Source organism: Canis aureus, chromosome 27 (genome assembly GCF_053574225.1).
Source record: "Canis aureus isolate CA01 chromosome 27, VMU_Caureus_v.1.0, whole genome shotgun sequence".
Taxonomy (NCBI): Eukaryota; Metazoa; Chordata; class Mammalia; order Carnivora; family Canidae; genus Canis; species Canis aureus.
The window spans coordinates 17,273,633-17,287,672 of NC_135637.1; the positions used below are offsets into that span (position 1 = coordinate 17,273,633).

Consider the following 14,040-nt stretch of genomic DNA (forward strand, 5'->3'; position numbering starts at 1 on the left):
GCCTGCGCAGGGCAGGTTGCCCCCAAATCTGACTCTGCAGCATAGTGATTATTTTGAATGAAAGTGACTTAAGATGCAGCCAGTGCAAAGAGGACACTCTGACCCTAAGAGTGGGAAATAAATTCTTGGTGCGGGGTACCCTCCCTGAACCAGGGGAAAGAGAGGCATCCTTATCACCAGAGAGGAAATTCAGGGCCCAGGAGGCCGTGTGGACAACCCTTGTGGCTTCTCTTCTAATTGGTTTGGCAAGTCCAAACCCCTTGTTCTTGTCAATTCTCCACAAATGTGTCGTTTGTCTAGAAGGTATAAAAAAGATGCCTGCTTTGGGCACTTCTTTGAATCTCTTATTTCTGTGGGCTCCTGTAAGATATTAAATTTATTATTTTTTCCTGTTAATCTGTCTTGTGTCAATTTAATTATCAGATCAGCCACAGAACCTAGAAGAGAGGGAAACCAGTGTTTTCCTGTCCTTGCAGCTATGACTGAGGACATGACCATATAATAATAAGGGGCAGGTTATTAGCAAATTCTAAAACTTAGGGATGACAATGTTTTGGAGACATGAAAAATCGCAACCCACTTTCATTCAAAGTGTCCTCTGGGTTCCCCTGATTTCTGTGCCTTGAATATGAACGTTTCCATTAAGATTTCTGTCATTTGGGGCAGCCCGGGTGGCTCAGTGGCTTAGCGCCGCCTTCAGCCCAGGGCCGGATCCTGGAGTCCAGGGATGGAGTCCCACATGGGGCTCCCCACAGGGAGCCTGCTTCTCCCTCTGCCTGTGTCCCTGCCTCTGTGTGTGTCTCTCATGAATAAATAGTCTTAAAAAAAAAGATTTTATTTTTTAAATAATCTCTACACCCAGGGTGGGGCTTGAATTTACAACCCCTAGATCAAGAGTCACGTTCTCTACTGACTAAGCCAGCCAGGCACCCCAATATTTCTGTCACTCTAAGGGGAGTAGTTGGAAAGTCCAACCGTACAAGGATTCTTTTTTTTTTTTCCAGACCTGGGCTGAAGGCAGATGCTCAACCACTGAGCCACCGGGGTGCCCCGGTGCAAGGTTCTATACTGCGTGCTGTCCCACTGGTTCTCTCCCAAATTTCTTTATGTCAACTCCTGAAGTTCACTAAACAACTCGCTCTTAGCTCTTTCCAGTCCCCACAAAACTAGCCATCCATGTCTTAGTTTTTTGAACAGCCAAACAAGGAAGGAGAACTTCCTATGGAAACCTTAGCCCACTTTGAACTTAAACTGCCCCCCTGAAAGGGGGACTGCCATAAAAAAAGCTAAATTGTACGCAGTGTCCACTTAGCCGTCAGGTGCCAAGGCACACATGCGGCACACATGCGGCAGGTTGTGAGGCGGGGAGGGCTGTTTGGGTCTGTACTTGGTAAATCTTCGCTTATAGTTTGCAAGGTGGTCACTGGTGCTGTAGCCGGTCTAGGGGAAGTAGTTGGAGAGAGAATATAGTGTGTTGATTGGGTGCTCTTTGCTAACAGCAAGGTATGCCAAGAAGGATGCTCCAGGGGAAATGTGCTGGTTTGAGAACCGAAGTCAGGCATCTCGGGCTTCCTGTTAAAAACCGAAACTGCTTCTGTGCACCCCCAGCAAGAGATGAGGATGAGACTCACTCTCAGCAATGCAGGCCTATTCAACAGCTGGATTCGGCTCGGGGTAGCATCAGACAGCTGCGGCCACCGTTAAGTCGGGGCGGAGGGGGGGTGGACAGGGGAAGAGACAGGCAGGGGGCAGAGCAGCAAGGAAATAAAGCAGACTGTAAAGTGCTGGAAAAGAACTTTGGATGCGATCATAGGCACAGATAGCTGAGAGGCCTAAGTGTTTGAGGGGATCGTTGTGAGGAATCACAAGCTTGTAAAAATAAGTAAAAGTCTGGGGCTGGCCCCTAAACTTGTACCAGGCAGGAAGTACACTGAGTTGCACAGCTCCCAGGGACGATGCACCCCAACCCCTACTAGCGGGGTGGCCAGGGAGAACTGGGCTCAGAGGGCAGGAGGGCTCAGCAACCACTCTCCCCATCTGCCAGGACGGGGGTGGAGCGGGGGCGTCTTCGTGGTGCCTGCCCAGCAGTATCCCCTCACTGGGAGCACAGCAGCTTCTGTGCGCCTGCTTCTTTTTCCCAGTGGGAGTTTCTACTGCAGCTGTCTGGCCTCTGAGTCCCTACGGATTGGGTGCCAGGGGCCAGGGAGAGGGGGTCAAAGTTCTAGGTCATGGGGCTGGTCCCCAAGGAGCCATGCTGCACTGACTCCAGGCAGGACACAGGAAGTGCGTAGGAGAGGTTCGGGGTGAGGTGCACAGATGAGGAGGAGCCTCCTTTGGAGTCAGGTTGTGGGTCTATGACTTGTCTGGTTACTGAAGCAGAAGTGACAGATGTGGCTTGCCCTGAGGCCTCCTCTCCTTCCCTCCCCTGGCCATCCGCTGCAGGGACTGTGGACTGTAGACGGCAGTGTGACCTGTGAGGAGTAGCTCCCAGGGCCTCTGGCCGTGCTGTGGCTGCAGAAATGTTTCTGGACTGAGCCACTGACACCGGCAACGTTTGCCATCACAGAGTCTGACGTCACAGAGGCTGTCTACCTGCGAAGACGGCACGTCTGGCTGTGGGGAGAGAACACCCAGAGTGGACTGGCCACATGTTTCCATGTCTTCATTCCCAGTCTCCTTGGCAGAACGTGAGTGGCAGTGCCAGGGGCCAACCCCCAGACTCTGTGCACTGAACCCTCCCAGATATATCCCTCCATGCCCACTCCCCTTCAGAGTGGATGCATATGGTCCCAGGATGCTCCCGAAAGCTGCACAGCTAGCTTCCAGCAGACAGACAGCAGAGCACCCCCCGCCAACCCATTCCCCTGCCCAGTGTTAGGTGAGCAAGAAAGTTATTTTGTGTTCAAGAGCCACAGTGTATTTTTGGGTCTATTTATTATAGAACTAGCATTACCCTAATACAATCATCACTAAATGGCCATAATACATTTATTCTATAATTGCACAGAATTTTATTCACCAAAGGAATGTCCTTTCCTCTCAAGATTCTAAGTTTTCAGAACTGCAATGTTTAGAAGTTAAAGTGGCGGCAAGGCAAAGGATAAAACCAGTGCGAGGTAGTTGCTAAAGTTGGCGGTAGTGTGGTTGTCAAGAGCTGGAGCTCAGAGGTCAGATACCTGGGCGTCCCACCAGCCGTCCCACCTACAAGCAGTACCCTCCGGACTCCCCAGCTGTATAGTGGGATGCTGGCCGGCCTGCACCTCGGCAGGGGTCAGCAAACTGCGGCCCACAGGCCAGACTCAGCCCGTGGCCTATTTCTTCACAGCCCTCAAGCTGAGAAGGTCTTCTATATTTTTGAAAACAGAGAACATATGACCTTATGTGGCACGCAAAAAATATTTACTACCTGGCCCTACCTTAGAGGGTTGCTGCGAAGAGTCTAGTTTAGGCCAGTGCTGGCTCAAAGGAAGCTTGCAATACAAAAGAACACATGCAATACAACTGCTGACGTCTCCAGACATAGACTGTCACAGAGCCAAATTCTGCATTTTGTCTAGGTGAATTATTCTCTCCTTTCCTCCAGAACACAAACAAAAACATGAAGAGCTACATCTTGATTATTATGGCCACAGGATACTTCTAAATTAAAAAGCTGCTGGTCATCCAATTTTATTTACTTGCAATACGGAGCAAGGAAAACAAGTATTTCCCCTTCCGATGGTAGAAGAAAGCCTAGAGCATGAATGTTGGACTCAATTTAATCTGTTAAGAAAGACTGAGACATTTTAAAATCAGAACAAGACTTTAAGTAGACATTAGAAAATGTAAAACTTATTTAGCAACAGTATTAATGCTGGTTTTCACGATAAAACAATTTTGCTGTGTAAATGCACTTACAATGGAGATCTATCATGAGGTTTAGGGGAGAACACATGAAGCCAACCTTTCAAAATCCAATTAGATGGAAGTTTCCAAACGAGACGCTTGGCCAAACCAGTCTGAGGCCAACGAAGACTAGTTTTGGATATAACTGATGTTTCCCAAAGTGCGTCTGCAAAACATTGGACCTCGGGGATGCTGCGTGTGTGTGCTGGGGAGGAAAGTTCTAGGGTCTAAGAAGTAGGGAAGACACGGCACATACGTTCTCCTCTCATAAAGTCACAATGCACAACAGCACATTCAAAGGCTGAGACCCACTGTGGGGCAGGAAGCGGGTGACTGGCCCATGTCGGGTCCTCTCCACATGGCACGCAGCAGCAGCAGCAGCAGCAGCGTCACAAAGAACGGGTGTGGCGAGAACCTGACATTTCTCAAGGCGCCTGCCCTTCTCAATTTACACACATAGTGTAACATCAGTGACAAGCTGCAATGTTTGCGTTTCAACCATTCCTAGCCAGCTTACAGAACTGACCTTTGGCAGGAACCTACAGAATAAAGGTGCCCTGTGCACTTACCAATGTTAAGAAAAATTCAATAGAGCCAATTTTGTCATGTTTGGATCAGAAGAGAAGCCAGAGACACTCTGCTGTTGTCAAGGCTGGGCTTTCTGTTCCGAAACGAAATTGGGCAGGCCACTTGTGTGGTTTCTCTGGGTTAAGTTCCATTTATTAATCATTGTACAAAAAAATCTTGGCATTCATTTGAAGAGAAATGACTATGTCCAAATATTTAATATTTTAACATTGTGAAAGTTCTACTTTGTTGTAACAGGGCTTTTTAAAATGGAGAAAACTTTTGGAAAAAATTTTAAAAAGAAACTTATGATTTATTAGAGTACAGGAGATCCAAAACACGTTTTTAGAAAAATATAAAGTGCCCAAATACCAACTTACACAGGTGACACAGGCTTCCTGGAGCCAAATGAAGCATTCATGAAGAAACACATTTAAAAACGGTCTAGATACATATTTACATTGGGTCAGTAAAGGTAAAACCATCCTTCTTGGCTTTGATGTTACTCTAAGGAAAATAGGAAATCAAACCAGAAAACCAGCAATTATGACTCAGCATGCTCCAGTTTCTTAGTAATGCATCTGGTTAGTATTACCTCCAGATTAACTAGTTCTCACCTTTAAACGAAGAGTAGTGTTAAGACCCCTGGCCTCAGCAGGCTGGGTGCTGGAAGTGGTCACATTTCCCAGGCAGATCGAAACCCTCAGGTTCTGGATCTGACTGACTAGGGATGTGGACCCTGGCGAGAGCTAACTCCGGCTGGCAGGAGCCGGCCGGCCGGACCCTCACCTCTAATAACTGCTTACCAGCCAGCAGTTACTATTAAGTGGTCTCGGGTGGCTGCCCCAAACCTCAGTAATCCCAGGGCTTCCAAGGGGTAAACGAGAGGCGGTCATCAAATTAGGCATGGAAAAACAGCATGCAAACGCACAGAAGGGTGGTGAAGCTGGGCTGGATCACAGCCCCTGAGGCCTCACTCACCAAAGCAACTGGGTTCTTTTCAACTCCAAAAGTAAGGAGGTCCTAACTCTAGAAGTTAGTTTCTACTGGTTCACTATGAATTAACTAGCTTGCTCAAGAATGGGCAGGTGGAGTGGCAGGCATCTGGAGCCGTGCAAGGACCTGGTGGCATCCTCAGGACAGCGGTGCTTCGGGAAGGCAGGACGACACCCCTACTGCCTTCCCTGCTGATTGAACGCTCTTCATGTTAAAGACGTTTTACTTGTTTTTCCACCCGCCACACTCAAAATGGTCTTAGAGTGTTTCTAAGGGATGATGGGGGCATAGAACCTCCTCTTTCCTTTTTAAAAAAACTTACAAGTTTCATTATATTTTTCTGATTACAAAGGTGAGAAACCTTCTCGGGTCTTTGCGAAGACCACAGGGTACAGTTTCTAAAAGCAAACATTTTAACAACAGATTGTACTTCCTACTGTAAAGAGAACCCATCACTGACTTAAGATCTATTCATGATACTGCAATGACTTTTAAAATTAAAGGAAATAAAGTAGTTATTTTAAAGGGAGGAATAGATGAACATGGAAAAATCTGTCCATAAAGGCCATTATTATGCACTTGCTCAGAAGACTTTAGGTAATGAAAGAGAAAACTAAGGATTCGTAGAGAGATGAGCATATATCTGAGAGGGACACGGAAGGAAAAGCTATGCCATTCTCCCAACTCAAGTAAAACGCCTGAAATCTGTTTCATGTATTAGGACAGATAAACGCGGATGATTCTGACTACCATTAGTCTGTTAATGTCTCCATCTCTCAGATGCAGCCACATCACTCACAGAGTCACCTCTGAATAAGCAACTAAATTCAGGGTAAAATGACAAAGCAGCCCGACTCAGGACCGCACGCGTCTCGCAGAGAAAGTAGAAAGAAATTATTGCCAACATGGAAGCCCCCTCTGTCTGGCAAGTGAAATGTTCTGAGACAGGTGGAGACAGACGTACAGGAAGTGAGCAGGAAGGATGACTCTAAGAGTGTGGACTGTGAGACCTCATGAAGACAGAATGTCACGAACTGTCACCACAGGACAAGCACACAAGCCATGCCACTGAACACAGTGCCGTCAAATGAATTCACTAGTGTAGGCGGAGAGCAACATTGTCTTTGCGGCTGGAGGAGAGCACACGTTATTTAAAGTTGGTAGGAGGCAACCAGTGCTACTGGTTAAGTGGCTTTCCTGGTGGTGTGAATCCAGAGGGATCCGTGGAGACGTCTTCTTCCAGAATCCTGTTCTCCTGGAGGACAGCAGCAGCAAAGGCGCAGTGTCCTCTGCTAGACGTTACTCTACGTCCTCCTTCTTCGCACTGTAAATATTCTGCACCGTTTCATACACAGACTCCAGGTCCTCTGGATACCGGATTTCTAGCTCCGCATTCGGGATGTAGTGAGTGCCGGTAAACTCTGAGAAATAGCGTCCAACATCAGGGTGCGAGATTTCTTGAGGCTCCACGTTATATTCCAAGTTTTCTGTTGGCAAAGAGGCACACGGACATTGCTGTTAAAATGGACATTTCTGCAGTATTTTTAATCCAGAGAGCTTCCTACCTCTCACCCCTTTCATGTGGTGTATTTGACATGGAGGAAAGGAAGAGATGTGTTTACGGAATCTGGAAGAAGTAACAGGACAGCATCAGTGGGGGCCCCACCAGCTCCACACTGAACAGAATGTTCTCCTATTCTCTGACCAAGAGGTCAGCCCCAGCAGATCTTCAGCTGCCTCCGGGGGCGCTGGCAAACTGCAGACCCACCGTAGTCCTCTGACTTGATCCCACCAACAGCCTCGCGCATGGGACCCAGGCATCCAAGCCTGCCTATTGTCTGCTGCAGCTCCACACCATGGGGCTCCAAGTGTCGACCTGCCATCCTCCTTATCTGCTAACAGAGTGCTCCCAATATAGACCACACTCCTCCCTGCCCCCCGCCGGGGCTCCCTTCACTACTGGATGTGTGCTTCTACAGGCGAGCCACTTGGGGCTCCGTGAGAGGCCGGGGGAGGAGCTGATGAGCGGCTTGCACCTCTGACCTGTGCAGATGTGGGTTATCACTACTTGTATTGTCTCCTAGGAAACCACGCTACCTCCTCACCATGCTAGCCACTCTGCCACCAGAGAAACAGGAAACTCATTCAAAACAGAATGACTAAAACAAACAGATGACAATCCAGGCAAGGCATTTACAAGGCTGAAACCCTTTCAGATCAGGTCTCTCCAAAACACTTTGAAAAGCGGCTCTCCCGAGGGCCCAATGAAAGGAGAGTGTTTTGAGCCCTCCATCCAGAAGCCAAGCCATGTTCTCCACGACCTGGCACCCTCCCGCTCTGACTAGGGACCGTGGCAGTCTCGTTTCTGACCGACACAGAGCCACATTCTGCATAGCCTTTCACTCAGGAGAGACCCCATGCAAGCCTAGCCGATGGCCTCACACACAGTGCAACCAAGGGTCCCTCAACAGCTTAAACATCCTGACATGGCCGTTCAGCCCATGTCTCTCCTCTCCACCCAGAGGCCGTGCATCCCCAGCATCCCCAGTATCAACAGAGCATCTTTCAGAAGCACTGACTTGGCCTCGTGTTAGGAGGGGGAAGGAGCTGCATGCTTCAATCTGTAACTTTTTTTTTTTTTAACCACAAGATGGGAAGGGATTTGAAGAAAATTTGTGCTAACAGACTGCAGTTACGTGAACACACTCAGGTGTATTAGGTCTGTGTTTGATACATACAAACCACGTGCAAAGAGGAACACCATGAGACCATCTTAACCTCACTTAACGAGTAAGTAAGAGCACTCCAAATGACCCATGCAACTCACTGTGGTCACCACAGCACATGAATTCCTCCAAAGACAGGCAGTTAGGAAAATGAGTGGCCTGTTTCCCACATGCTGCAAGGAAGAGGTGGTCAAAGTGCACACTGCTGGACGGTGAGCCTAGAGGCCACATAGTGGGGCCGCTCCGTCCATAGTATGGAGTCTTCTTTTTGGACACTTACATCATGCTAGCCACCGTGGCAGCCACTGTGGCAGTGGCCAGGCTCTGGCTCCCAGCGCACGTACACCATTCTCCAGGGGGTCCCTGTCACCATTTCCATCTGCTGCTGACACAGCTGGGACATGGACCGAAAGCCCTGGCCCAAGAGGCAACCAGGATCCAAACCCAGACAGTCCCGTTCCAGAAGTGAAGGTGTCAGAGTAGGAGACACAGCACAGAGGAGGAGAGGGACTCAGGGATAGAGGCGAGGGGACAGGCCTGAGGGCCCATGGCAGCCCTGAGGGGGGAGGCCCCCCTGGCTGACGATGCTCTGGGGCACAGCAACCCAAGGTTCTCCAAAAAGGAAGACTGAGCAGTCTGCGGCCACTGACAGCTCCTCTTACGTACGGGATCTCTGTAGAGAACTTTATCTCCTTCCCAGTGTACACATTTCTAATGCTGCTAATGGCAGGCATATGGGGTATAGCCACAGCCTGGTGCCCTACCCAGGGCAGCTGCTGATGGCCTCGGGTTCCCTTGCAGGGGAATGCAAAAGTATGAGATGGAGGGTCTAGACTCTGGAAGATACCACCAAGTGGCAAAAAAAAGCCCTTTTGCTCTGAAGGGACCACAACTGCCTATATTAGTAGGCAGGATAGAAATATTTAAAAAGAACTCAAATGGGTAACTCAGAACAACTGTTCTGTTGCTAGTGTGTCAAGAGCAGTGGTTCTCAACCGGGCACTACTGTGCCCCTGGCAAACACTCAGAAATATCTGAAGACACATCTGGTTTTCACAGCTGGGGGCTGCCACTGACGACAGGTGGGAGGCGGCCAGGGTCGCTGCTAAAGAAATGCACAGGATGTTCTCCACCAGAAAGAGCTGTCTAGACCAAAATGCTGACAGTAACCACTCTAAAGAATTCAGAGGTCTGTTTTAGCATTATTTCTCCCTTCCCCTCTGTTTTTCTGTGTATTAAGCAGCAGCTCCTGAATACTGAGAGGAAAGAAGGGTCAAGGTCAGGTTTTGACCACAGATCTGGAAGGATAATGTGAGCTGGTAGTGGCTGCACAGAACTGTGTGTGTGGGCCCAATGAGAGGCATGAAAACACAGACAGAATGTTCGGGAAGTCACAGGAGGGGACAGCGCAGTCCAAGGGAATGCCTGTGGTCCCACATTTCCCTACCTGCCCAGGCTCCTAACAGAACAGGAAAGAAAGTTCAAAGCAATTTATTTTTGAGAGGGAGGGTGTGTGCAAGCATGAGTGGGGGGAGGGGCAGAGGGAGAGAGAGAATCCCAAGCAGACTCCCTGCTGAGCGCAGAGCCTGATGTGAGGCTCAATCCCAGGATCCCGAGATCAGGACCTGAGTGGAAATCAAGAGCTGATGCTTAACCAACTGAACCAACCAGGCACCCTGATAAAAATGTTTCTGAGGAGAAAAAATAATGAAGATGGTGACTGTGTATTAAGAGGGGGAAATCCACTAAAAAGTTTAAAAAAGGATTTATATGAAGAGGTAAAATCTCAGCAATATAAAACTTAAGAGAGCAAAGTATCAAACAGGGCCTGCTTAGAAGTCCTGGAGAAATCTTCAGTCTTCCCCACTTTCCTTGACTTTTTTTTTTAAGATTTTATTTATTTATTCATGAGAGACACAGAATGAGCAAGAGGCAGAGACACAGGCAGAAGGAGAAACAGGCTCCACGTAGGGAGTCCAATGGGAGACTCGATTCCAGGACTCCAGGATCACACCCTGGGCCGAAGGCAGGCGCTAAACCGCTGAGCCACCCAGGGATCCCGCCTTGACATTTTTATACACATAGAAATGTGTCTGGGGACGCCGGGGTGGCTCAGCAGTTGAGCATCTGCCTTCAGCTCAGGGCGTGATCCTAGGGTCCTGGGATCAAGTCCTATATCGGGCTTCTCGCAGGGAGCCTGCTTCTCCCTCTGCCTGTGTCTCTGCCTCTCTCTATCTCTCGTGAATGAATAAATAAAATCTTTAAAAAAAAAAGCGTTGGCTGCTTATTTTATTTATTTATTTATTTTTTAATTAAAGATTTTTATTTATTTATTTATTCATAGAGACAGAGACAGAGAGAGAGAGAGAGAGAGAGGGGCAGAGACACAGGCAGAGGGAGAAGCAGGCACCATACAGAGAGCCCGACGCGGGACTCGATCCGGGGTCTCCAGGATCACACCCTGGGATGCAGGCGGTGCTAAACCGCTGCACCACCAGGGCTGCCCTGCTTATTTTATTTTAAATATTCAGCTACCCAAGAGCACCTAGCTGGCTCAGTTGGTAGAGCATGTGACTCAGTATCAGCGTCTTAAATTCAAACCCCACGTTGGGCATGGAGCCTTTTTTTAAAAAAAAAATTCACCTACCCGTATATTTAACTATATATAAACACAGTTCTATAGAACTATGGCAAGACCACCTAGAGTCCCCCCTCCCAAGAGGAAATCACTCACTGTGAGTGCATCCTTCTAGTCCTTCTTCTGTGAATATACATAGAAGTAGCTAAAATAACTACATCTAAAGAGAATTTGGTATTTTTTATGTGTGTTTATCTATACAAAACATACTGTAATCATTTGTCGCAACTAGTTTAATTGCAGCTTAGCATTCCAATTTGGAGACCCCAGTTTACCAGGCAAGTCTTCATGAATAACATCTTTGTCTTATAACAAAAGCACAGACACCTGCATAAGTGCATCTCCAGTGGAGGGACCCAGGAATGGAACTGCTGGGACACAGGAGAATGAGCACTTGAGATATTCACAGTTTAAAACAATCAGCCAGGGTGGCTAGCAGTTGAGCATCTATCTGCCTTTGGTTCAGGGCAAGATCCTAGGGTCCAGGATCAAGTCCCACATCGGGCTCCTTGTGGGGAGCCTGCTTCTCCCTTTGCCTGTATCTCTGCCCCACCCCCTTGGTCTCTCATGAATGAATGAATGAATGAATAAATAAATAGATAGATAAATCTTAAAGAAAAAAATCAGTCATATTGCCATCTGAAATGGCTGAAAATGTATACTCCACTCCCACATGGGGCCTCCGCACATACTTGCCAGCACGTGCAAATTGCCATGGATTGCTCGTGGGTGGAAACTCATTCCTAAGTGTAAGACAAATGATGCAAAGGGGAGCTGATGCTTGGTGAGACATACCATGTACCAAGCATCATTTGAGGCGCTTGCTCATTCTATACGAGACACCTAAGAACTGGATTTTCACATTGCAGTGAATTCCTGGCCTTCCAATATGGGCAGCTAACTTCAATTCAGACCATCTGTGATGTTCACTTTCTGCAGTATCTAAGTACAGGGAAGCTGAGACAGGAGGTGCTGCCCCTCCCTGGTGTACAGAACGTGCCAAAGCATGCCCCCTAGTGGGAACAGGAGTTATACACATGCAAGATGCTGTCTACCACCTTGTTTGGATTTAGGTATAATCTAACCTATTGAGAGAAAAATTCATTTAATTATGCAGACTAATACTATTTGAGGATGTCATGCATGCTTGTGGCTTATAATTCACTCTTCAACTCTCTGTGGAGAGCTTATAATTAGGGAAGCATTCATCAGAGGAATCTACTCAAGTTAATAGGATTACATGAGCCAAAAGCTAAAAATTTAGATCAAGAAAAAGTTTAAAAACAAAGCAATCTGATGCAAATAAATAAACCCAAAAAATGTTCAAAAACATACTTAAATACGTCTGTTTTTTAACATTTTATTTTTAAGTAATCTCTATACCCAACATGGGGCTCGAACTCACAATCTGGAGGTCAAGAAATGCATTACCAACTAAACCAGCCAGATGCCCCAGTGTTTTTTAAATTGAAATTTAGCCTCTCAAGGTTTCCCACTGGCCAAACATGGGTTAACCAGAATATAAATTGTCTCAAATGATTTTAACACATTGACTAAATAAAAATCCAGGAATTTATGGGAGGAGAAGGGGGGAGGAGAGAGAGAGACAGAAGGAGAGGGCTAAGTGGGGAAGGAGAGGGGGAGGGTGGCAGGAAAGCTCTTGTTTACAGAAGCAGGGAGAAGAGCAACTGCAGAAAATCACTGTTCTGCAACTCTCGTACAAGAATTTAGGCAAGGAGATTCAACAGACGCTAAAATAAAATGAAGGATCACGGTTATTGGGTAACAGGATATTCCCAGGATGTCACAGTGTTAGTTGCAAAGGGAAAACTGTCCCTCACAAGGATCTTAGCCAAGTGACCAAACTCCACCTACCAGCAGTGGGACATTGAACACTAGGGGCTCTGGAGGAGATGTGTGTGACACACACATCCGACAAGCACTCTAGCCCAAAATATTAACCTGATCTGATCAAGCCTCCAACTCAGCTTCCAGTCTACAGACAATACAGACAAGGAACCAGTGAAACAGATCCAGAATGTTAGGCAACTTACAAGACCTTTGGCTTGGACACTCTGAAAAGTGAAAGTTACATGAAAAAGGAAGAAAACAAGGTGAGGAATAAGAAACTAACCGGTCTTACTAAGAGAGAACTATGCCTTTAGAGAGGTAGCAACCAAATATGGAATCATGTGTGTGAAGTCAGTGTGTGAATCCTGGATGGATCATGATGTGAAAACAAACCAAAACCTATCAAAGTTACTGGGTGACAAGTGGGAAATGGGATCACTGACCAAGTGTCTTAGACAGGAGATCAGACATTTGTTATGTGTGGTGATGTAACTACAAAGATGCAGAGAATGTCTTATTCTTAGAAGATGAGTGATTCAGCATTTAAGTCATGATGTCTGCAATAGTCTCAAACAGTCCAGCAAAAACTAGAAATCTCTGTCTACAGATGAAACATATATGGTAAATGCAAACTATTGAATTTAGGGTGTATGGGGTATTCAATGTTTTGACCATATTTTAAGCATATCTGAAAAATGCTCTTAATCCAAAGTTGTTTAAAAAAAAAAAGTTAGCATGTTATTAATGACACACTATACTCATCTCATTATTTTGCACTTCTATTTGTAAGCTTCTCTGAGAGATGTGAGCATCTACTGGGACTCATCCCCGGACAGGCAGACTGGGCTGTAGCTCTGTACTCACAGAGCTTATTGGACTGAGAGCCAGAGTGCTCAATGGGAAACACTGCCAACTCCCCAAAAGGTGTGAGGGCTCAGAAGGGACGGTGTGTCAGGAAGCACTGAGCAAGGACAGATGACCTGATCTGAGCCCTGTAGGGGAGTGGCAGCAGGAAGAAGAGCCTGTTTGTAACGGACAACCACCTGTGTGAAGACCTATGAGAGGGATGGTCTCCAGGAACAAAGTTCAATCGGCTGGAGTAGGATGGTGGTGGGAACAGAGATGAGGCTGTGAGGGAGGGTCCAGGTCACCTCCAGGCTCTATAGGGGAGTCTGAAAGATGCTGGTGAGAAAGCAGGTACCTGCAGGAAAGGAATGCCTGTGCGCTGGAGGGAGGGACACCAGGAATGGCCAGCAGCGGATGGAAACATGAGACAGATATTCAGGAAATGGGGTTGGTGTAATCTGCTAACTGGACCGAGGAGGACAGGGAAGGACAGAGAAGTCAGAGATGGTGCTGCAAGAACCCTTGAACCCT

General features: G+C 47.3%; 1 protein-coding gene across 3 annotated transcripts in view; it reads right to left on the minus strand.

Annotated features, from left to right (window-relative positions):
- Positions 1 to 2,917: 2,917 nt before the first annotated feature.
- The window catches only part of FBXO21 (F-box protein 21), a 46,708-nt gene continuing 35,585 nt past the window's right edge, over positions 2,918 to 14,040 (minus strand). For all 3 annotated transcript variants that reach the window (XM_077875804.1, XM_077875803.1, XM_077875805.1), the window contains exon 12: positions 2,918 to 6,935. In XM_077875804.1, coding sequence (XP_077731930.1) covers positions 6,748 to 6,935 — 188 coding nt within the window. In that variant the 3' untranslated portion in view covers positions 2,918 to 6,747. The remainder of the gene's footprint in view (positions 6,936 to 14,040) is intronic.